This window comes from Rhinolophus sinicus, linkage group LG03 (assembly GCF_036562045.2).
Source record: "Rhinolophus sinicus isolate RSC01 linkage group LG03, ASM3656204v1, whole genome shotgun sequence".
Lineage (NCBI taxonomy): Eukaryota > Metazoa > Chordata > Mammalia > Chiroptera > Rhinolophidae > Rhinolophus > Rhinolophus sinicus.
This window is the reverse complement of record NC_133753.1, coordinates 9,312,808-9,337,390: the sequence shown is the minus strand read 5'-3', so window position 1 is coordinate 9,337,390 and position 24,583 is coordinate 9,312,808. Positions and strand designations below refer to the sequence as shown.

The 24,583-nt window shown below is 52.7% G+C and overlaps 1 protein-coding gene across 1 annotated transcript; it reads left to right on the top strand.

The window, feature by feature from the left end:
• Window positions 1-10,646: 10,646 nt before the first annotated feature.
• OTUB2 (OTU deubiquitinase, ubiquitin aldehyde binding 2) lies at window positions 10,647-24,552 on the top strand. Its single transcript, XM_019745762.2, has 6 exons — window positions 10,647-10,840; window positions 17,074-17,169; window positions 18,550-18,668; window positions 22,467-22,551; window positions 23,089-23,283; window positions 24,208-24,552. The coding sequence occupies exons 1-6, from the start codon at window positions 10,838-10,840 to the stop codon at window positions 24,412-24,414; spliced, it is 705 nt and encodes a 234-aa protein (XP_019601321.2). The 5' UTR covers window positions 10,647-10,837; the 3' UTR covers window positions 24,415-24,552.
• Window positions 24,553-24,583: the final 31 nt, after the last annotated feature.

Below are 24,583 nucleotides of genomic sequence, written 5' to 3'. Positions count from 1 at the left end.
CCCGTGCTTCCAGGGGGATGAGAGCCACCTGGAGCAGACGTGGACCCGACCTGTAGCATGCGTCCACCGAAATCATTCAGTCCTTCGCCAACCCACAGACTCCTGAGTGAGAAATAAATGCTTGTCATTTGTAAGCCAGTGAAGCTTGAGCTGGTTTTTAGGCAATATTATAGTAATGGTTGTCTGATACACCGGCATACTTGAAATTCCATGCTCTCAAATTCCAAGAATCAGCAGCATGTGGGGACCAGTCTACCTGGCGGCCCTGAATTGTGTCCCTGAGGAATGCTGGGATGCAGAAAAGTGGCTAAGAACTCTGCTTGGCCATGTTAGCGGTCGTTAGCTCTGTTAACCACAGTTACTAACTACCTGGTTAGCTCTGATTGTAGCATTCTAAGTTTTTAATGTTTTCCTTGTTATTTATATAGTTCCCAAAGTTTCTGCAATGATCATGTATAATGTTTACAAGAAAAAATACTTGATTTAAAAATTGGAGAAATTAGCTGGAAACCAAGTCTTCTTGGCACCTCACTGATCCTAACCTTTGGTGTCCCCAGGGGCAAAGCTAATAATCAAGTCCTTCACCCACAGGACTGTCTCCAAGTCTCTGAAGATGAGCTTTTTGGCCCCCGCATGTTGCCTTTTTTCGAGTTTGGCAACTCTGGTTTCTTGACTGTGGCTCCACTCTCTGAATGGGTGTCCATCCGTCTCCAGTCTTAAAACATGGTGTCCCAATCTGAGCTCATTCTCCAGGTAATGAAGTTGGCCAGACAGTGATGACAGGAAACATCTGGAAGAGGCTTCTTTGTCGTGGCCCCAGCTGTGAAGGCGCTGGGCAGTGTAGCCTTCCTCCCAGCCCCTCATCCAGGGGGCCATGCCCTGCCCAGCGCTGCTCTTGGCCCAGGAATGGCCGGTCTACTTCAAGACTTGTGCTCCGAGGCTATAAATGTCTTTAAGGAAACGTCTCCAAGGTCTTCAATCCCAAATGGCCTGGTCCCGGCATGTCCATTGTTGCTCTTACCAGGCGTCTCTAGAAGATGCTGCAAGTTTCCATGTCCTTTGGTGCCAAAGTTGACTTGTGCCTGGCTGCCAGCTGCTTGGGTTCTCTGCACAATTTCGTAAGGCGTGAAACAGTGCATTCAGAACCCAGAGACAGTGAGCCCCGGGTCCCCAGCCGCTCTCCAGCACTGTAGAAGGGGATGTGTGAGGGCAGGAGCTGCATCTCCTGGACCCGTAACTCTGTGCCTCGCCGGAGCCTGGCGCAGAGCAGGCATTCAGTATTGGACAAGCAGGTGCATGTGAGTGAATCAGGAGAGTTGGGCTCCTGTTGGCTGTCCTCACGGTGAAAACTCCCCAAATGTGATTCAGTATGCTGCTTATAGACTATGGTACCTGTGGGGACAGAGCCAGCAGTGCAGTTTCCAGGCTCTCGGCCTCACATGGAAAGGTGCTGGCTCAGGTAGTAAATGGCCATCAACTGTGATTGCATGGCCATCAGCTGTGGCTAGTTGGCCGCCAGCTGTAACCAGTGAGCCATTGGCCACTAATATAACTGCCGTGGCTACGCTAGTAGAAAATGGGGGGCTAGCAAGAAGATGGTGGCTGGGCTAGCAAGCACGGATTGCAGTTAGCATGGTGGATTGCAGCTAGCAAGTGAGGTTGATTGGCAGAGAGAAGTGGACGGCAGGTTGCAGATAGTGTGGCTCCTGCTTCCTGTGTCTCCAACCCAGCCGCCAGCGAGACCATGGTGATATGACTCCCCTTTCTATGTGGCTCCGTGAGTATTCCTTTTTGGCCTCACCATGTCCTGCGTTCGTATGTGGGGAGCGGGACCAGAGACCCCGCATGACACCCGGCATCACAATACCTCCCGGAGTCCTCCCTGTAACCTGTGGGCTGGAAAGTGTCAGTTTCCTAGCTCCATACCACAGAGGGGGAAGCTGCAGCTCAGTGTAATTGTGTGGCTCATCTAAGGTCACACAGCTGCTCAGTGGTTGAGCAGGGACATTAACTCAAGTCCATTGACTCCAAATGAAACAACTATCACTGTAACTGGAAATGGTTTGGTAGCAAAAAGAACTATAAGAACAAGAGGCAACGTGCCAGGCACCTTGCTGAGCTTGTGATCACTCATGCAGCCTTCATACCAACCCTGGGAGAGTGACTATCCCCATTGTACAGATGGGGAAATGGAGGCTCAGAGAGGTTAAAGGCTTGCCCAAGGTTGCACAGCCCCGGAGCCAGGCCCCTTGTCTGTCTCCTTTCAGAGTTGGTGCTAACAGGTCGAAAGTAGCACAGGCGTGAATCATGAACTAGAGGCAGGAGTCAATGGCCCAAGTTCAAAGCTGCATAACAGTTCCCAGATGGACTCAGGGCGAGTATGCTACTGTAATCCCTGCTACTCAGTGTGGTCTGGGGACCTGCATCATGGGTGACACCTGGGAGCTTGTGAGAAAGGCAGTCAGCATTTTAACAAGATTCCTGGGGGATTCGTGTGTACAGTAAAGCATTGATCTAATTTGCTCTAAGGTAGTAAGCCTGGCATCACCCTCAGGTGAAGGTGTGACAAGTTCTCAGCATCCAGGGGGTCCATCAAAGGGGCTGTGAACTGGGATGAGTGATGTGTCCAGCCAGCCAATCAGCCACCTGAGTTCCCACTGAGAGCTGTACACAGTCCTGAGTGTGCCTGGAGGGAGATGCCCTCTGCCCTGACTGTCCTTTCCTTACCCTACCTGTCCCAGCCACTTCCAGCCTCACCTCCTCCATGAAGCCTCCCCAGCTGCCCCTGCCCCAGGGGGACAGAGTAGAGCTCACCTCTGGGCTTCTGGCTCCTCATCTAAGACTCTCGAGAACACCTATTTTCTTATAGGTGTCACTCGGTTATTTATCCTAATTATAACTCCCTCATGGGAAGAAGAAGTTTTCAAAAAGAAAGACTTTGCCTTAACCACTTATTCCAGCACCCAGTGTGGGGTCTGGCACAGAGTAGGCCCTCAGTAAATATGGGCAGGATGAATGCATCTTTACATCCTCAGAGCAAATGATGAATGAATGAGCATAAGTTTTAAGGAAAGGAGTGAATCTCTAAGTGAAAAATTTAAGGAACATGGAGAAGCCAAAAGTGAGGGATATTTGGGGACTTGGCTACCACTTGGCGCTCGGGGTCATCCATGCCTCATGCACAGGTGCCGAGGGGTGCCCAGGGCCACGCCACCTCCCAGGATGAGCTGTCTCCCCAGCAGCCACCCAGGGTGAGCTCTACCAGACCAGGCAAGGGTTTACCAGTTCTCCAGGGGAATTAGTGGGGAAGAGCTCCATCTCCCCTCTTCACAGCCTCATACATCATGAGAATGCTGTAGCCAGTCACTCTGGGCTGCTGCCAAGGAATGAGGGAGGAAGGTGCCCTGAGACGGCCAACACCCACTCGGGTCAGGATGGCACCCGTCTCTTGGGAGTCAGCAGAGCCTTGCTTTGGGGTGAGCGAAGCCTCAAAGGCCCACAGGGCCCTTCCAAGCCTCTCAGATCTTGATGGCGTTTAACACTTGGAGTTGGGATGTGTGAGATGGGGGCATAGAAAACCAGAACAGGACCCCGTGTTTGTGTGTGTGTTTATGTGTGTGTACACACGTCTCCATTCACACACATACAGGAGTATTTACATACATTTAAATGGCTGGATAGATTATTACCAACCCTAGAAGATGAATTTGGGAAGAAATGACTAAAAATAAGATCTCATAAAATCTCATAATATCTATAAATCGTAAAACTTGCTGACTGGGGTGAGGGGTCAGGAGCTCTCAATTTTTCTTTTCTCCTCCTTTCCTACAGGATAGTCTAGCACATCATTTAAAAAGAATTCAAAAAGTCGATCTTTATACAATTTGAATTTTCCTGTCAAGTACCTTAAATTTTCCTATCAAGTCCTGCATGGGGTACGATGGGGAAAGAGGGACCCCCGCCCCGTGGTTATGTATTCCTGCAGTGATTGATTTCCTGTGAATAATACAAGAAATTATTCTAGGCAAAATGCCGCCCCCTGAAAGGTGAGCAAATCTTAATTCTCCTTCTGCAAGTGGTACCAAGGTAAGAACCGTGTGAGTCAGAAAGCCAGTCTGAGAGGACAAACGCTTGGAGCCCGCCTGGGAGGGGCAGGGTCTTACAAAGACAACCAAAAGGGACATCTCAGCTCACAGAAGTGCAGTAATTTGTTCAAGGTCACACAGCAAACAGGTGGCTGAACCCAGGTCGGGCTGACCTCAAAGCTAGGGCACTTTTCCTGATCAAAGCTCCTAGAACTTTCCCCAAATGCCCCCAATAGCAGAGAAGAGTGAATTCGGACTTTCAGAGGTCTGGCACTCAGGCCTAAGTGAACCAAATGTCTTTGCACTTGTGTGGTTCATGTGAAAATTTTATATAAATGAGTTCTCATTCTATTTCATAACACTTTGTTCTTATACCAAAAAAAGAAATAATAAAAAAAAAATCATGTTTTCTCCCAATAAGAAATTTTAAGTGGGTGACCCAGGAAGCTGCTCCGTGTTTGTGCTGCTTCTAGTTCTGCCTGGCCCAGCTGGGTGGTCCCAGGGGCCTTATCCCACACAACCTTCATTACCTGTAAACACAGGCTCAAGTTTCAAGAAGCTTTTACCAACCCTTCCCAGGCCAAGCGTTTCTGAGCTTTGCACTGGGGGGGGGTGGGGGGGGGTTAGAAAGTTTCTAGGAATCACGGAGCCCTAAACTTGTCAGGTTTCATGCCCTGGGCGACCGGCTTAGGGGGACTCACGCCGGCTCTGAGCTCTGCTCGGCGAATCCAGGCTGGGCCCTCTTGCTGCCCACCCTACCATCCATCCACTGGGCAGGCAGGAGCCTCAGCTTCACGCTAGACCCTCTGTGTCCCGCCACCCCACATCCTGTCCCTGTCACCTTCTGCTCCTGGATACCATGCACTTCCCCACCCTACTCCTCAGTACTCTCATCTCTGACAGTAGCCGTCTCCAGGTTTTCTGCTTCTGCTCTTGCCTTTTCAAACCCATCCCCTCACAAGAGCCATAGCGATCTCTCAGAAAAGCACATCTGATCATGTCCTGTCCCCTCCTGCCCTGCCTAAGGCTCCCTATTGCTCTAAGACAAACCCCTTCCCCAGGTTTTGAGGACTGCGTGACCTGGCCCTGAACACCTTTCCAGCCTGAACCGCTCTCCCTTCTTTCCTGCGTTCCAGCCAGACTGGTCCCTCCCAGCTCCTAGCATTCACCCGCTCCTCTCCGGAGATCTTCACCAGCGCTGCCCCTCTACTTCTAATGCTGTGTCCCTTAGTCTTTGGTTACACCTAAGGGACATTCGGTGCGTTTTGCTTGAGCAACTTTTACGTGCCAGGCACTGTGCCAAGTACTCAGTGTACTGTGGTGACCTCATCTCTGCCCTTTCATAGCTCCCCCAAGGCAGGTACACATGAGTAGTCATGAGTCCTGAGAACTAGGATGGGAAATCACAACGTGCTGAGAAAGAGACTAACAGGCTGGGGATAGGGAACCCATGAAACCTCTTCCAGTTCATTCTTCAGACCTCAACTCAAAATGCACCTCCTCTGCGAAGCCTCCTTCTCCCCCAGACAAGGCCGGGACCTTCGGTTATCTACTTGCACTCTGTTCTCTTCATTCCCAGCGCCTGCCGTAGTTTGCAATTAGGAATTGATTTGTGTGACTAAAGCAGTAGTGAGGAATGGCACTGTGGAAAACCCACTCTGCTTCTGGGGGGGTGGGTTAAGGAAGTCACCCCCAGAGCTGGGTTCACCTGCACAATTACCCAGAAATGTGAGTAGCATTAATCCCACTTCACAGAGGAGCAGACTGAGGTCAAGAGCAAGAGAGGTTGTATCTGTCATCGAATGCTGTGTAACAAATCACTCCAAAATTTAGCAGCTTAAAACAATGAACATGTATTACCTCCCCATCATTCCTGTGGGTTAGCAATCTGGGCGTGGCTTTGCCGGGTCCTCGGGCTTCAATCCAGCCATCGGCCAGGGCTGTGGTTTCATCTGAAGGCTCGACTGGTGGAGAATCAGCTGCCCAGCTCATCCACGTTGCTGTTGGCAGATGAAGCTCTTCACTGGCTTGTTGGCTGAGGGCCTCCCTCAATTCCTTGCCCTGTGGACCTCTCCATAGGACAGCGTGCAATGTGCCAAGTGAGAGAGAAGGGAGACAGAAGCAAGACAGAAGCCACGGTCTTTGAGTAACCTAATCTCAAAAATGACATGCCATCACTTTGGTGTACTCTGTCACAAACAAGTCACTAGTTCCAGCTCACACTCAAGGGAAGGGAATTATTCCTGTGAACACAGGCAGTGGGATTGCTGGGGGCCAAGAGAAGCTATGTGTCACAGAGATCATGTAACCTGCCCCAGGTCTGTAGCTGGGACACCTTCCAGCCTCCTTCAGGGGCTGGACTCTCTGCCTCACCTCAGGGAGACGAGGCCAGGGTGGAACAGTCATCTCTTTCCAAGCATAGGATTGCCTCCCACCACACCCCCAACCATCTGCTTTCTGTAAACTGCACCCAGTGTTTTCTCCTTTTGTGGCAAGAAGAGTGTTCCCTGCCCAGCCCAGGAGCCTGCATGAGTACAAGCATTTGCTATCTGAACCGAGAAATGTTAGCTCTCAAGCCCAGGCCTGGGGGGCCCCACAGATGGGCAGTTGGCTGGGAAATGTACCCATCTATTACCCTTCTGGGGCTGTGGGTATGTTTACACTGAAAAGTGAGCAGCGACATGGTATAACAGCCTTGTAAAATGATTTCTCTTCCAGATTTTTTTGTCTCACATTTGAAAAGTCTGAACAACCTGACATGCCACTGGCTCTCCAGGGACCCTCTCTGAGGGTACAAGAAATACGACATTCCTTTTGCTTTTCCCCACTCACATGAACTCTCATTGTGTGTTGCATCTCCCTGGGCGGGTAGAAAATTAAATCTCAATCATTTGTCCTCCCCTCACAAAAGAGTCACCGCCAGTCAGGCCAGGGGGCTGAGTTCCCTCGGGCCGTACAGGCCCATTTTCTCAGGGTCCGACAGGTGATGTGCGAGTGAGGAGGGGTGCTGGGAGTTACCCCTGATCTGGGACACCTGCGTTCCCCATTGCCCCAATTCCAGAAAGTTCTCCCTGTCCAGGCATACCCATCTCCCCGTCCTCCAAACCCCCAAGTCCCAGTGTTCATCCTGGAAAGATTTTCTCCTCAAAAAGAAAATTGTCTTTCTCAATCTTGCCCCTGGGGGTGGGAGCCAGGGCAGCCCACAGCCTCCAGGGCTGGCCCGCTGCTGCTCTGCTCCCTGGAGGGGGGCTGGGGGAGGTAAAGGGGGCTCACTCTAGCTCTGATTCTTTCTGACCTTCCCCAGCAGTGAAACAACATATGAACTTGTATCTTAATGAGTTTTGCAGGTCAAAGTTGCAGACTCTGACCTGTGTGTGTGTGTGTATATGGGATGGGGGGATGCAGTGTGGACATGCTGTACAGAGGAAAAGGAGGTAAAGCCGTTTGCAACCTGGGGTCTGGTCCTCCTGCAGAGCACCCTGCCCGCAGCTCGCCAGGTGGAGAAAGTCAAGCACAAAAGAGCACAATGTAAAGAGCACCAGGAAAATGGGCCTGCACTAAAAGAGCTTCTGCCAACACGGGTGTGGCTGCCTGACCCTTCCATCAGAGGCTCAGTTTATTGATCCAGAAAGGAAGCAGATGACATCCTTCCTGGTATGCAGACGCAAACCTCCTTGGGGCTCCTCCTGTCACATGCAAACCCCTACCTGTCCCCTTTAGGCTTATTCACACAAGGATGCATGAGTCAGGCCCCGATAACCACCCTGCAAAGCCCACATATATTGGGCACTTACTGGATACCAAGTACAGTGTCAAGTGCTTTTCATGGTCATCTCATTTAGTCTTCCCGATTGCCCTCTGAGATAAGTATGAATACCCCCATTTTACAGTCGAGGAAACTGAGGCTCAGAGAGGTCTGTCTTGCTCAAGGGGCTATGCCATGGGAATCATGACATGAATATACTTGATGCCATTACCCATACTTGTAATTACCATGTCCTACTGCTCCCTCCAAATCACAGTCAGAGGGATCAGCGCCAGAGAAGAACAGATGTGGTGTGGTGGAAATTCAGAAGAATTCATGACCAGCTTGGCAATCTGAGAAGGCTTCATGAAGGAGGAGCCAGAATTTGAAAGATGGGTGGGATCTGACAAGTGGAGCCTGTGAAATGGGTGTTCCAGGAGGAGCAAGGGCTCAGAGGTGGGAAAGTATGCGGAAGGTTCTGGCACTTGAATCCATCCTCTGAAGCTCATGTCCTGGGCATGGGGGGAAGCGAGGAAGATAGGGGATGAGAAAGGTAGACTGGGGCCACATTGTAGAGAATGAGGTGGGGTCACCTTCTCAGAAAAGTCAGACCATGAGTCACATGGGCCACAGGCCCAGCCCCAGGTGCTGTGGGTGTCCTTTTGCTGTGAGTCCTTTGTTGGAGGATGAGACCGTCTTCTCTGAATCTATGAGGCCATAGCAGCCATCCCCGACCCCTCCACCCAGACACCTGGGCACCAGGTAGAAGGGGTACAGGGAAAGGAGAGTCAATTTATTTCAGACAGAACATGTTAACCCCCAGTCACAGGGAGGTCCCTGAAAGATCTGCTCACTTTTTCAATTCAGACCCAGCTTGACAACTGGCTGGACTCTTTGTAAACCTTTTCTCTCTTCTAACCAGGCTTTAGAGAGCTCAGGAAGAAGCCTGATTAATTACAGACTAAAGAGATAACACTTTTCCCAGCTTATTCGAACTACAGTTGAGGCAAGATTCCATTACACATATACTGAGATTCTGGCTAAGACTGTGTTTTGTTTAAAAGCTTCACTACTATAAATAATTTTCAAGTATCTTCTTTTTTAATTTCCCAGATTGTTCAACCCTCTCACTGAGTGAGGAATCAGAAGCCTAGAGAGGGCCTAGTAGTCACTTGAGGCCACACAGCAGTGAGTGGCAGAGTCTAGCCAGCCTGGGGCCCAGGGTTGCTGCAAATCCAGCCCAGCACTGCTTCCTCAGGGCAACGCTTGCTTGGTTTGGAGCTGCTGTGTCCAGAATGAGCACTCCTAGAAATCTCAGCTCACTCAGGGTCCTCCTCCTGGGGACCCCAAATGCCTCATATGTGGGCTTGACCAGGGCTCAGCCTGAGACCACCCTCCACACAATGTCCCCCAGGCCCTCCTCTCCTCTCCCTGGCAGACCCCTTGCCTGCACCCCATGGGGCTGCACCCTGACTCAGTCATTCTTCCACCAAGTGAAGACTAACACAGCCTGGAATGAGCGCTGAATGAGGAGTCAGAAGTCCAGGGATCCAGCCCTGCTGGGCTCTGTCCTAGCTGAGCAGCAGTGAGAGCTGCTCCTGTCACCTCTCTGGCTTCCTTGGCTGTAAAACACAAAGAGCGGAAAAGAAAATAGAGGCAAGGGGAGTACATGCACCCTCCACCTCACCCCCCACAGTTGCGTACATGGTTCCACAGCAGAATGAATTCAAAATCAGCTCTGGAGTCAGGCTGCCTGGGATCGACTCCCACTGAGTGCTGTGTGAATTTGGCCAAGTACCTTAACTTCCCTGTGCCTCAGTTTCCTCATCTGTAAAATAGGGATAATGGGAACTACCCCCATAAACTAGTTTTGAGAAAACTAAGAAAGGTAATATAGATTGAGAGTTTAAGACAGTGCCTGATACACAGTAAGTGCTCAATAAAAACCAACTATTATTGTTATTGCTCCTTGAGCCTGGATTGACCCCCCACTCCCCACCTAATAAAAAAGCTCATTTGGAAGACACAGGTGTTTGTCTGCCCAAGAGCCTAGCCTTGTGCCTGGGGCAGGGGAGTGAGAGTGGGGTGGGAATTGCTTAAACCTGCTCATGGAAGTATTAATACTTGTAAAACGGGTGCATGCAATGCACTGCAGCCCCCTTCCCCACAAACCTTTTGTTCCCACCGGTGCCCCTCCTCCAGGGGTCAACGGCTGGTGAATGAATCTTCGAGTGATACATATTCCTGTTTGATGTTTAGTAATAACAAGCTTGTATGCCAGGTGAGTCACCAAACCTGGTTCATGGTCTGTGTCTCAATACATAGCCATACAATTCCAGAGGCCCAGAATCAACAATCCTGGAAATTCATTCATTCAACAAACATTAATTGGATGCCTGGCAACCTACTGATTCATGAGTTGAAAGGGGGTAAAATATTATTTAGAAGCTACACAAGGCCAGGCAGTTATTGTTATTGGACACGTGTTCCCTAAGTGCCTGTCCTCTGATCTTGAGCAAATTATACTTATAAAACCTTGTTTATGAATTAATGAGGGCCAGCTAATCTTTCATAAGACCTCATTTTGCAGTTTTGGTCAAAAGTCCTTCAGCTTTACAAATGAAGACCTCTCTTTCTGGGTTGGGCTAACTACTTCGCTAGTTAAAAGCTTTCTGTGTCTTTAAAAGGGGGCGGTACCCTGTCAAATGAACCCTAAAGCATAGGCTGAAGGCGTGTGAAGTCCCACCCACTTTCTGTGACGTCCTGCGTCCCGGCTTCTGATTGCCCGTCTCAGACGTCAATCGCGGTGTGTGTGTCTTGCTGGAACACAGTGGAGGTCTCGCCTCTGGTTTGCGGAGCGGTCGGGTGTATTCTCCGCTCGCCCCCACGCCCTCGAGGCCCCCGCCTCCCGACCCAACGGCGCAACCAGCCAGTGGCTCCCGCGGCGCCCTCCCGCACCGGATCGCTCCTCGCTGGGGCGGGACCTGGCCCGACAGCTCCGATCACTATGGTCAGTGGTCGTGGGGGGAGGCGGGGAAAGGGGAGCTGGAGAGGGAGGTGCGGTAGGCGGGGTCGCCGCCGTGGCGCTTGTGCACTCGCGGGACCGGGGTCGAACGCGAGGCTCAGCTTCCAGTTCTGAACCCGCGGCGTCCGGACCCCGGGAATACTGAGTCCGGACGGATGCTAGGGGCTCGCGTTCTTCCTCGGAAGGCCCTGCAGGGCATGGAACGCGCCCCGCCACCCACCATGGATGCCCAGCTAAGGGGACCCAGCCCGACCCCCAGGCCTCCCGCCCCCAGCGCGTTCATCCCAGGTGTCCCGAGGGTGACGCCGTGATGGTTCAAGGTAGGCGCTCTCGACTGAAATCAGGACAGGGAGGCTCCAGGGCTACGGGTAGTCCCCAATTTGTTAAATAGCCCCCCAGTCCGCAGCTCACGGCCCCACCCATCCGACGGCTCAGCTATCAGAGACCCCATCCCAAGCTCCACGAATGGACTTAAAGGTGCACGCGTGGTGGCCGGAACACTGAACATTCTCTGTCCTGCACATCAACACAAGGTTTGGAGTTAGCACCTACGTGGAGAGGCTGCCTCAAGTTGAGAGGCACGTGGATTAGGAGTTCAGGCAAAGCAGAAACCAGAGGAACCTCTGATTCAGTCCTGTCTGAGCAGACAGGTCCCCAGAGAACCTCTGAGCCAGGCCAAATGCTGGGATTGGGCAGGTGGGGAAACTGAGGCCCAAACAGGGACGAGGCTGGGACTGATTGTGGTGAACCTGGACTTTGAACCCAAACCTCTGGACTCACAGTCCAGTGCTCTTTGTGTTATATCAGTGCACCTTCTGGGTTTTTGGGGAGGAGGAATCAGGCAATCTGGAGGGGACTGGATGTGATGACTGCCTGAAACCTTTCAACCCTGAGCCCCCTAGGCCTGAAACCTTTCAACCCTAGGCATCCTGTAGAGTGTAAGGGTTGATGGCCCTTATGGTGGCTTGGGGTCACACAGCCTCAGTTCAAATCTCTACACCACACCTTGGGGCTTTGGTTGGTCTGTTTTCCTCCCAAGCACTATTTTGCTCATCAGTACAATGGGCTGCTGTGAGGACCACGTGAGGTGAGGCAGCTTTTCCTGTGACGACAGAGTCCTGGGAATAGGTGTGCACAGCTGCCTGGTTGTTTGTGCTTTGCTTCCTCCCTCCATGTCTGGGCAGGGAAATGGGTCACCACTGCTGGATGCTGCTGGACAGGGGCATGGGTCAAAGCTTGGTCATAGCCAGATACGTTCTGAATGTGGTACAGGCAGCTGCGTCATCTGAGTAGGGCTGTCCTGTACAAACCAGCTTGCTGCTGGGGTGTGGCTCAGGTCTCTGGGGCATCTGGAAGCACCAGCTTCCTGCTTCTACCCAGTGCCCAAGGGTTTACCCGGCTCTACTGCTCCTGGAAGGGGGCCCAGGTGTTTGCATCATCCCCTAGGGAGTGGCAGGAGATGGGGTAATAATGGGTTTAGCCACCCTGAATCGTGAAGCTGTCATGCCTTCTGGTCACCACTGGATAGCCGAGAGCAAACAGGGGCAGTGGGGCTGGGACCTCAACTTTTGGCCTTTGTGCTGCACAGTGAGGCCTCTAACCCTGCCCTCCAGTCTGCCATGGACTCACGGGACCAGAAGCTAGATGGCAGATGGGGTCGAAAGCACCAAGCCCTCACCTGGCGTCGGCAGTCTTGGCTGCCTTGGAGAGGGATGAAGTGGTTTATCCACTAAGCAGGACATCTCCCTGGGAATCATGGGAGGCAAAGGCTGTGCAGGGTCTGTTCTCTTTCATTCACCCCAGTATTTATGGAGCACCTGCTGTTTGCCAGGCACCACATGGGCCCTGGGCTGCATGGTGTGGATGGTGGTGAGTGTGTGTTGTGGGCAGAGGAAAACGTCCCTGGAAAACACAGTCTTTTTTCCTTTCCCATTGCAGTCACTGGGCTAAGCGTGAGGAAAAGTCAGGTAGAAGACACAGCACCCTATGGGAAGGACAAGGTCCCGGCCTGTGGCTGCCAGTGGCAGGGGCTGTAGGTAGTGAGGTTTTCGTGTTCAGTCCAAGTGCATTTAATGTTGGGGGAATGGATGAATGTCAGGCATAAACAGATAACCACAGAGCCCTTCTGTGCTTTGTTTTTATTTGTCCAACCAGCCTCCAGTAGACAGTCTAGTGAGGCCCCATGCTGGGCACTTATAAGAAAGACCCGGGGAGCCCTCTCTTAGGAGCGAAATGCCTGTTGGTCAAGCCATAGCTGGACATAAGCAATTCCTGAGCTACTGACCATGGCTTTAGAGGTCTGGCCAAGGGTTTGGGGAGCACAGCGGGTACCATTGCACTCTGGGGCGGGGGTATTAGGAAGGCTTCATAGAGGAGGACTTTGGAACTGGGTGTTGAAGGATGTATCCTTCAGGAAGGAGTAGGGGAATACATGGCAGGCAGGGTGGGGCCAGCTCGCTTAAAGGCCTGGAAATATGGTTCAGAATGGGATATTCTGGGACAGGATAGTGTGGTCTGTGTGGGTACAGGGAGCTCCCGGGAGGTAAGGGAGTTGAGTCTGGAAAAGTAGGTGGGGTCAGAAGGTGCTGTAAAGGGCTTTGCCAGCTGCACTGTGGGTTTGGGGTTTTACTCTGCTGATGGGGAGAACCATACAATATTTTTGACAAGAGATGATTGCCTTGGACAATCTCTCTGGCAATGGAGTGGACACGGGCCTGGAGTGGCCAGGCTGGAGTCTGAGACCGGCTCATCCATTTGCTCAGTCACCACTCACATGCATTTGTGGAGCAGTGTGTGGTCGTCACTGGGGAGCTGGTCATGACAGGCAGGCAAAGTCCTTGCCCTTACAGCGGTGACATTCTGGGGCACGGACACAGACAGTGTGCAAGTGAGTGAACCTACAGAATGGCCTGAAGAAATAAAACCAGGCAATAGGGCTGAGGGAAGGACAACTTGAGACAGTGGTCAGGGAAGGCTTTCCGAGGAGGTGACGTCACCTGAGACGTGAAGAGGCAGAGGGGCATTCCAGGCAGCAGGAAGGGCAGGCGCAAAGGCCTCCAGGTAGAAACGTGTCTTGTTGGAGAGACACAAAGAAGGGTCACTGTAGGGAGCTCAGGCAGAATGAGGTGAGCACGGCCAGATGGAGGAGGACCTGGGAGGCTGTCCTCCTAAGTGAGGGAAGCCATCAGCGGGTATTGAGGAAGGGCGTGTCATCATCTGATTGACATGTTAAACAGCCTGCACTGGCTTCTGTGCAGGATGGTCGGGATGGGCCGGAGTGGAAGCCAGGAGTCAGTTGGTCAGACGTTGTTGCAACCTGGCGGGTGGGGGAGTGGTGGCAGCTCAGGCCGGACCCAGGAGCAGAGCTGTTGGGGGAGGAGAGGAGGGGAAGAGGACTCCTAGGTCTCTGGTATGAGCTCTGCTGGCTGGAGGGGTCTTTGGGGGAGCTGGGGACACCTGGGAGAGGAGGCAGGGGTGGCAGGAGAGAGGAGTGAGGGGCACTGTAATTTGGGGATGCTGGTCAGACATGTCAGTGGCTGGTGACGGACTGACTGAGGCCAGAACTCCAGGGAGAGGGCAGGGCTGGAGACAAAGTTCTGAGAGGCCACCAGGAAGATGTTGTACGAATCCGGGTATCCAATGGGAGGGCCAGTGTCTGAGTTCAGGGTCTGTGCAAGGCCAGCGAATAATTGACGCAAGGCGTGTGGGTGCCCAGGTGCAGGGTCTCCCCTATTTCCTGAGCTGAGCAACAGAGTGGGCTGAGTAATAGCCCCCCAAAGATGTCCACGTCCTAATTCCCAGAACCTGTGGACAGGGTACCTCACACGGCAATGGGGACTTTGCAGGTGTGACGAAGTTAGGGATCTTGAGATGGGAAGAGTACCCTGAATCGCCTGGGCGGGCCCGATGATGTCATCACAAGGTCCTTATAAAGGGGAGGCAGGAGGGTCAGAGTGAGGAGACATGACAGTGGAAGGAAGGGATCGTGGCCCAAGGAATGCAGTGGCCTCTAGAAACTGAAAAAGGTAAGGAAATAGGTTCTCCCCAGAACCTCCAGAAACACAAGCTAATAATAAATCCATGTTCCCGAGTTTGTGCTAATTTGTTACAGCAGCAATAGCAAACTAACTCAGGGCCCTGGGGCTTCCCTATGTCTTTGGCCTTCACACATTTTTGATTACTCACCCCAATAAAAAGTTTTTGATCCTTCCACATATTCTTGTATTAGACATCATACTCTAAAGCAGCCACTGAAAAGGGCATTTGCTTCCAGCCCCTGCACCAGCCCACTCTGGAGACCCCAGACTCAGGCAGGCAAGGCCAGGGCTGGAGCCCCTGGGAGCCTCTGGAGGTGACGGCGACCTTCTGAGAGGGGAGGTTGGCTGGCTTCCGGGCCTGCTCTGCTGGTGGGTGAGCCTGGAGGCTCTGGCCTCTACTGTGAAGGAGTCGGTAGCTTGAGGTCAGGCCACGCGATAGTTTTGGCTTCTAGGTGGCTGGGCCTGGTTAACGAGGCTGACTCACAGCCAGGGGAGCCCTGCAGAGTGGCCTCAGAGGGAGGTTGAGCTGACTGAGGGCCGCCATGGCCTGCTGGGGCCCAGGGGTGGGGTGGGGCTGTGAGAGGCCCACCAGCGCCTCAGAGCCTGGGCTGGAGGATGGGCACAGATGCACTAAAGGGTACGCTGATGGGGGGTTTATAGGCAGAGACATGAGCCTGAGGCCTGGCTGTTGAGGAGGCATCGGGTCGTGACAATAATGGAGGGTGAGAGGATGTGGAAAGGAGGTAGCTTTCCTTCATTCAATCAACAAACATCTCACCCCTGCTCTGTTCCAGGCCCTGGGATGGGTCCTGGGGAATCAGACAGGTGAACAGAAAGTCTCAGATGGCTTGACAAGCTGTCCTGTGCCAAGGGAGGCCTGTGTGGCTTTGGAGATTTTGATGGGAAGGGGTCCAGGCCCTCCAGAAATGCCCCTCCCCAGTCATAGCGCGTTGCCTCTGTCCTTGGGTGCTGGGTACGGGAATCCGCCACAGGAGCTCGTTGTCAGAAGTTTGAGTCTGTCTGATGTGGAGACAGGGGTAATCCTAGAAAGTCCCTTATTGCTTCTGGTGGTGAGCTTTGCAGAAATCTAATCATCACAAATCCAGCCACGTTTCTCCAGATGGAAAGGGGGTTTGTGACGTTAGACTGCTCTGTGAGCCCGGTGGTCTTGGGTTGATGTCATCGTCTAGTCAGTCAGGAGGCTGAGAGGCTGCCCGGTAAGGCCCTTGGTTGGAGGCATCAAGTGAAAGTGATGAGCTCCAGCGACACTTTGTCAAAAATGATGGCAACAAATTGATGGAAAACTGGATTTCCATTTACAAAAATCTCAGTTAACGCCAACCTTTCAGCTGTGCACTATTGCATAAGAACTGTCTCCTTGGGTTGTGTGCAGGTACCAGGGCCACTTATCTTGAATTATAAACTACAGGTGGTTTAACACCAATTCCTCTTACATCATTTTCGTGCTGAACTCAGAGCCATTCCTGGTGTGGGTTGGAGGCAGCGGTGCATCTCCCACTTGTCTGAGCCCCGAGTCGGGGCAGGAAAAGCATTCGGCCCAGACATGGCCCGTGGGAGTTGGCTATTCGTTGGAAGCTCCTGTGCCTGCCTTAGCCCTGGAGCTTCCAGCTGCCATTACCTGCTCCTGCCAGGCGAGTTCTCAGCCATTCTGAGGTCCTGATTCTGGGTCAGGAGGCTTCTAATACCTCTGGATTGAGTTGAACGAGACTCAGAGCTGGGCTGCAATATGAATTGTCACCAGTAGGTGGTGCACCTGGCCAGATGGTCTAACCTTTGTATTTCTAGCAAGTACTTGGCACAGGGTGGATGTTTGGGAATTGTTGGATGACTAAAAGAAGGAATGAATGAATGAGACAGGAAGGACAGAGGAGACAAAGGGACATGTCATACTCCAGCGTGAAGGTTCACTAGGTTTGAGGCATTATATTCTATAAGATAAATCAGTTCGGCAGGTAAAAGATGGTACCCCCTCCATGATGGGGCCGACCTGACTCCCTGTCCAGGGAACATGGCATGCAGGATCCTGGTACTGTTGTCACCCGTGCCTTTTGTGGGAAGATCACAGTCCCCGTGTCAGGTAACCACAGTTCAGAGGCTTTCTACTTGGTGAAAGCCCATCAGTTGCTTTTGAAATGGTCACAGCCTCGCTTTATCTTTCAGAGTGAAACATCTTTCAACCTAATATCAGAAAAATGTGACATTCTGTCAATTCTTCGTGATCATCCTGAAAACAGGATTTACCAGAGGAAAATCCAGGTGAGACCGAGGGCTGGGAGAGGAGGAGCCTGGATTACATGGGCTGGAGCTGGAAGCAGAGGAGAAGGTGCCCCTTTGAAGGCAAAAAGGCTTACCGTTTGGACCAGGCCGCTGGGCAAATTCAAGGCTCCCAGAATAGTTTGATGTTGGGCATTTGCCTCAGTGAGAAATCCTTTAGTTGCAAAAAACACAATTTTTTTAAAAGCTAGGCACTATCCTATGTACTTTATTTACTCACTGGGACCTCATTACAACACTGTCAGGTCAGTACTTTTATTATCCACATTTACATCTGAGGAAACCAAGGCACAGAAATTAAATGGCAGGCCCACGGTCCTACAGCTAGTGCATGAACCAGCTGGGGTTTGAACCAGGCAGGCTGATTGCATGAGCTACAGCCTTAATCACTCTGGAGGGAAAGCCCACCCCAGCGGGGCTACAAAAACGGGAGTTTGCTACAAGGATGCAGGGACAGTTCCCAGAATGAGGACAGCAAGAAATGCCTGGGCATGCTCCATCTGCCAGGCAGCAGGGGTCTGCCTCTCTGCACGCTGGCGGGACTGCCTGCTGCACCGCAGGGAGCACTTACTGAAGCGGGAACAAGGGCTGACAAGGGCTGACTGACTCTCTGTCCCCTGGAGTGCCCCTCCCCCCGGACCGGCCTGCCTCAGGTGGGCCTGTCATCTCCAAGCCTTCTCATGGCTATGGTGGGAGCAGGAACTGTGTGACCTCTTGAAAACCACACTCGTTGTCAAAACCCCAATTGTATCGCCATGAGGCAGCAAAGGTGACTCCGGGCCATTTCAGGGGGAAAGCTGGAGGGGGTGGTGCGCGGTGGGCCACACCTTTTGAGAAATGTTTGAAGGGCTGGCCAGACTGCTTCATATGTCTGAGCAGGCACTTCCTGCCGACTCTGCAGCCCCCTGGCCTGCCATCCCGCCGTGCTGCACCCCTCACTGCCTGTGCTCACACACGCCACCCCTGCCATGCACACCCCTTCTGCTCCTGAGCCCTGGTCCTCCAGGAAGACTTCCCAGACTTCTGAAGCCTGGTGTAAATGCCATTGCTCTGCGCCCCACCCCTCCCGTGCTTCCCCTGTCCTTCTGTCCCTATCTTCTAATTGTCCATCTTTCCCCCTAGACTGTAGGCTGCCTGAGAGTGGGGCCGAGGCCCGGGTCACCACCCAGCGCCTGACACAAGGACACAGTCGGTGTGTCTTCATATTTGTGGGATGACTGACAGTTGGGAGACTGTGAAGGGGCGGGTAGTCTGACAGGAGGGAGCAGGTGTTACCTGGGGGACGTGGGGAGCCAGCCCTGACAGGACGTAATACAAGGGGATATTGTTGCACACGTCCACACTTCCCTTTCTCCCCCACAGGAACTCAGCAAAAGGTTCACCGCGATCCGCAAGACCAAGGGGGATGGGAACTGCTTCTACCGGGCTCTGGGCTATGCCTACCTGGAATCTCTGCTGGGGAAGAGCAGAGAGATCCTTAAGTGAGTGGGGTAAGGGGCCGCTGGGTGGGCTTCCTGGCTCTGAGGCTGTGTTCTTTGCTCTCCCTGAGGCTTTTTCCTTGGCATAACCTCCTTAACCCAGAGTAACCTGGAGGACAGCCTGGCAGCAGTGTGGATGTTCAGGGATGCCTAGCTGCCCGCTGTGTTGGAGGTGGGGGCAGACAAGCAGCCAGGGATGGCACCCATGACCTAAGAGTCATAGCACTCGGGGTTGATCTGTGGACCCGGTGCTAGAACCCCTTTGCTAAGGCAGGTTTCTCTGAGGCGCTAATGACATTTTGGGCAGGATCCTTCTTGTGGGGCTGTCCTGTGCTCTGTAGGACGTTTAGTAGCATCCCTCACCTCCACCCACTACATGTGGGGAGCACCCTCCTCCCCAAGTCATGACAATCAAAAATGTCTTCAGACATTGCTGAGTATCTCCTTGGGGGGTGGAAAGGCAACCTTGGTTGAGAATTGCTAGGTTAAGGCCATTATCTCCTGTTCCAAATAGAGATTCCCTCAAAGGGGATAGGAATTAAGCCACCTGTTCCTTAATTTGAATGAGTCGTTCATGTCATTTCCTGAATGACAAACTGGCTCAGCCCCTTTTGACAGGAGTCAGCTATCTCAAGTCATTCTCCTCCCTCATCTTCCTACAATCTTGCAGGTTCAGACAGTACAGTGCAGGGGTCTCCCCCACCACCAGTGTCCCCGGGAGTTGTGCTATGCAGAGACCCTGGGCTCTGAGGTCAAACCTCCCTCTTACTTGCTGTGTGACCTTGAGCAAGTGACCCAACCTCTCTGAACTTCCATTTCCACATCTGTAGAAAGTGTGTAATTTTGCATAGCTCAGGGGGTTGTGAGGACTCAGCAAGGTGATGCTAGCAAAGCCCAGCCCATGTCTCTGTCCCCAGCTTGCCTGCTCTATTGTCTGTACCCTGTACCCTCCCTCCAAAGCACCCTCCCTCCCTGTAGACATCACCCAGCAGGGTGCCACACGTGACCCTGTTGTAGGCCCTGGGGATGCAGCAGTGGAGACAAAACTCCCTGCCTGTGGCGCTTGCATCGTAACAGGAGAGGGTGGTCAGTACATACAAACAGTATTTGGTGTCAGATGGTGGTAAGTGTGGGAAAAAGGCAGGGAAGGAGGCCAGCTTGTCCAGGGGTAGGGGATTGCAGCTTTAAGTAGGGGTTGGAGAGGTGAGGGGGACAGGTCACATAGGGCCTCACGGGCCTTTTTCAGGACCTTGAATTTCAGCCTGAATGAAATGGAGCCACAGAGGGTTTGAGCAGAGCAAGGGGCTGCCCTGCTGGCTGCTGTGTGCAGGGTAGACCCGGCAGGTGCAGCCAGGCAGCAGCAGGGGATGTGCTCAGGGAGAGACCCGGAAGAGAGGTGATGATGGGGGCATGAGCCGGTGCAGACAAGTGGTCAGCTTCCATACCCGTGGAGGTGGTGCCGACAGGACTCGCTCACAGCTCAGGTGTGGTACATGGCGCCTGAGCCTCCAGAGAGAGGGAGTCAAGGATGCCTGCCAGGGGTTTGGCCTGAGTTATCAGGACGGAGAAACCACTTGCTGCAAAGGGAGACTGGGAAGGTCCGGAGCTCCATTTTGACTATGCAAAATCTGAAATATCTGTGAGCCATCCGAGCAGGGGTGTCCAGCAGGCATGGGAGAGCGAGGCTGGTGTTACCCCATTTTACAGTTGAGTAAACTGAGCCTAGACAGGCTAAATGACCTGTCCACAGGGCCACACTGAAGCCGGTGTGGGCTGTGAGCCTACATTCCCAGTCCCACTGCCATAATCCCTCCCCTCAGCTCGTGGGGGCCAGCTCTGGCCTGGGTGTTTGCCCCCATTTGACTAGGCCTGTGTGTCCCAAGTGCCTGGCACAGTGGGCTCAGCAGTCATTGGTGAGACATGAATGTGGGAATGCCTTGGCGGTTCAGGGGTGGGTGGCTGGGGAGGGCAAGACGACGGGGGCAGGAAAGCCAGAGGGGGGGCAGAGCTCTGTGCATCATGGCCTCACAGGGACAAAGTGACCAGAGGGACTCACAGCAGCCCTCCTGGAGGTGCCGTCCCCACACTGCACAGAAGCAGAGCCTGTGGCCCAAAGCCTGAGTGATGGAACAGGCTACGGCTGCCAGCACAGTGCTCATTCCCAGCTGCCCTGGCCAAACCACTTAGATACCAGGTTTCCTGTGGGCAAAAACACCCCACCTTCCGGTCTAGATCTGTTTCTGCTCCATGCCCTCCCCCGAAACAAGGCACCTAGGCCTCTCCAGGCTTTTCTTTAGTCCCTTGTGAAAACTCCCCTCCTGTGTCTCCCTTGGGGTCTGGCCTCCCTCCCGGGGCATGGGTTGTACTTCTGCTCATTCCAGCTGGTGTCCCCAAGCCTGTTCACGTGGTCCTTCTTGCGTGGGATGTATCCCTCCATGGACCATAGTCACCTGGTCTGTATCTCATCTCTGCTGCTGTCTTGGGGCCAGAGGCCGGGTGGGGCTCCTCACCATGCCCCCCCCACCCCCAGGGTACCAGCACAGGTCCCAGAATGAGGCTGTGCCATTGGGCGGCCTGCAGTGGGAGCAGGGGCTGCCCAGCACTGACAACGCAAGGCCCACTGGATTAGGTCTGGAGGGGTGCTCAGTGTTGGCGAAGGTTTAATGGCCTTGGGTGGGGAGGCCGATTTGTGCTGTTAGTCGATTCCTGTGGTGTAAATACCCATCATGACTGATTTTCAAGCCACCATCATGGGGGCACGGAGCAGGGAGTTGGGAGGAGATACACAATACACACTCTAGTCCAAACTGAATTTCTACCATACATACACAATAGACAGATAACCGTAAAAGCATAGATAATATCATGTTTCCCTTAAAATAAGACCTAGCTGGACAACCAGCTCTAATGCGTCTTTTGGAGCAAAAATTAATATAAGACCTGGTCTTATATTATGTAAGACCGAGTCTTATAATTTTTGCTCCAAAAGATGCATTAGTAGAGCTGATTGTTCGACTGGGTCTTATTTTCAGGGAAACACGGTAATAAAACAATTAGGAATGATGTGTTTTGAATATTTATCTTTTATTGTAATTTAACTGTGAGTTTACATAAATTGATTTTTAAATAGTGGCTGTGTTTTAACACGCGGCTGGCAAAGTTCTAAAAAATGTAACAATTAATTAGCTCTTTTGAGTGGGAACAAACCATCACTAGCACACCACTTAGAAGAGCGTCCCTGGCCAAGGAGACACTGGGTGCTAAAGGGTGAAAGTGCGGATGGGGAATGGCTGTGGGGTGGGAGGAAGGCTGTGAGGCGGCCGGGCCTAGAGATGAGGTTGGTGAGGTAGGTAGGGACCCTGCCTGGACGCGCATGCTAAGGAAGAAGGCTGCGGTAGGTCACTCTAGAGGTCCCTATGGACAAGGGACCAGGAGCAAGGGAAGGCTGGGCATGGCCCAGGCCAGAGCTGGTGAGGAGAAGGCAGGGACCATGGGGACAGCAAGGAGGGACAGACCCAACAGACCTTTGAAAGGTAGACTCAACATGTCTGGGAGTGGGTGGGGATTACCTCATCTGTGAAACGGGTGTAATACCCACCCCCTGGGATTGTACATGAGGAAGACAGAACAAGTCAGTGGGTGGTCCATGTGGCAAGGTAGGGAAGTCCTTCACCCGTTGGTGACATACACCTTCTCAGGTGTGTGGTGTGGGGGACAGTGGGTGAAAGTGGGGTGACAGCTGACAATCATAGCAGTGCTCCCTGTATTTCCCCATAAGCATCAGTCTACCCACCCCCTTAGGTTCAAAGAGCGTGTACTGCAGACCCCAAATGACCTTCTGGTTGCCGGCTTTGAGGAGCACAAGTTCCGAAACTTCTTTAACGCTGTAAGTTACCCGGGTGCGACAGCTCAGGGGCCAGGGCAGACAGGACTGTGCTGGCTGGAGCCTCTGTACAGCCCGTGGCTCTGTGGTTGTGCCTCTTGCTCTTCCCAGCTGGCGAAGGACTGAGGGTTGCTTCCTGCTTGTGGGACCGTGGTGGGAAAGGGAGCCCAGGGCCCTGCCCTCCCTTCTTCAGGGCCATAGCTCAGGCGGGAGACGTCCCCTCAGCTTCCTTCACCCTATTCCCTCTCCACCCCGTTAGTGAAAGAGGTGCGGTTGGAAGACTCTCAGTTCTGAATCTCTAAATAAAACTCCCACCCAGATGGTGCTGGAGGGAGACCCCAACTGGTGTTTACTAGACTTGTTTCCGGGCTAAGGCTCTTATTACAAAGTACTTCTAACCCTATTCCTCAGCCTTAGGTGGGATCTGATTGATTCTGGTGTCTCAGCCTGAGGGTTTAAAATGAGAGTGCAGTGGCGGGAGCCCCTCGGAGGGAGGGGTCTTGCCTGTGCCTGTCCCGGCTCATGCCCGGTGGGGTCCAGTTCTACAGTGCGGTAGAGCTGGTGGAGAAAGACGGCTCGGTGTCCAGTCTGCTGACGGCGTTCAACGACCAGAGCGCCTCGGACCGAATCGTGCAGTTCCTGCGCCTGCTCACGTCCGCCTTCATCAGGAACCGCGCAGACTTTTTCCGACACTTCATCGATGAGGAGATGGACATCAAAGACTTCTGCACTCACGTAGGTCCGCAGGGTCCCAAGCTGTGGGGACTCAGCGCGCAGCACTGGGCTCTGCTCCTCCTCATCCCCCTTAGGACATGTTAGCACCAGCATCCCTAGCCAGGGGACCTGGGTGTCCCTCTAAAACATCCTACATGAGCTCCCTGAACTGTGTGGCTTTGGGCAAGTCACTTTCCGTTTCTGGGCCTCAGATTTCCCATCTGAGAAATAAGGGCTTTGGACTGGACTGTTAACATAATTAAGGAATAGCAACCCCGGAGTCACATTTGCCTCAAGATGTGTTTTCTGATGTTAGGCATTAATCTGAAAGAGCTGCCAACATTTACACATTGGGCAGTTTTCATGTGAAAATCGGGATTTCTCGGGAAGAATCAGAAGAGCCAGTTCCCAGGCCTTATTCTTGCATGACAGCCATCGGCAGGAGCGACGCGGCAGCTGCTCTAGTTAGTAGGACATACTTGCCAGCTCGCGCCATCTCTGCCTTTCCCCGTTCTCTCCAGCATCCTGACTCACTTGCCTGGCCCTCTGTAAGCACTTAAGCTTGACATCCCTTCATGATAGAGTCCCTTCCTGCTCTGAGATTCTGATTCTGTGCATTAGTAAGCCCAAGCGGAAAAATTCCTGCCCCCTTTCCAGATTCCTCATAGTATCCTCTTCTCACAAACAGCTCGAGGGTTTGGAATCAAAAAGATCTAGATTCAGGCCTTGAAATTCTAGTGATTTCTGGCTGTTACTTCCTCACCAAGCCTCAATTTCCTCCTCTGTAAAATGGGTGTGTCCACACCTACCTCATGGGTTGTTGTGAAGATTTATTTCCCAGTACAGAGGCTTCGACCCAGGACCATGAAAGCCAGGGTTGGACTTCTCATTTGTCCTCTGCTGTGCCTCCTTTCTAAACGGGGTTTTTCACTGTGACCTTTGCAGGAAGTGGAGCCCATGGCCATGGAGTGTGACCACATCCAGATCACGGCCCTGTCTCAGGCACTGAACATTGCCCTGCAGGTGGAGTACGTGGACGAGATGGACACGGCCCTGAACCACCACGTGTTCCCCGAGGCTGCCGTCCCTTCTGTTTACCTGCTCTATAAAACATCCCACTACAACATTCTTTATGCAGCTGATAAACACTGATTAATTTTAGGCCACACAGTGGAACCTGTCACCTAACGGAACTGCGTTCTGAATGGAACATTCCGGCTTTTCAATTTTTTAAGCGATTTAGACTGTAGTTAGAAAACAGAAAATGTACAGCCTTTTGGGCAAAGTCACTGGAAATGAGGCCTACCAATTATGGAGTGTG

Bases quoted from the DNA above. Each gene is read 5' to 3' on its own strand.
- OTUB2 (XM_019745762.2), top strand. The intron at 17,170-18,549 runs GTGAGACCGAGG...TCTCCCCCACAG, and splicing joins TTTACCAGAGGAAAATCCAG to GAACTCAGCAAAAGGTTCAC. The intron at 18,669-22,466 runs GTGAGTGGGGTA...CCACCCCCTTAG, and splicing joins AAGAGCAGAGAGATCCTTAA to GTTCAAAGAGCGTGTACTGC.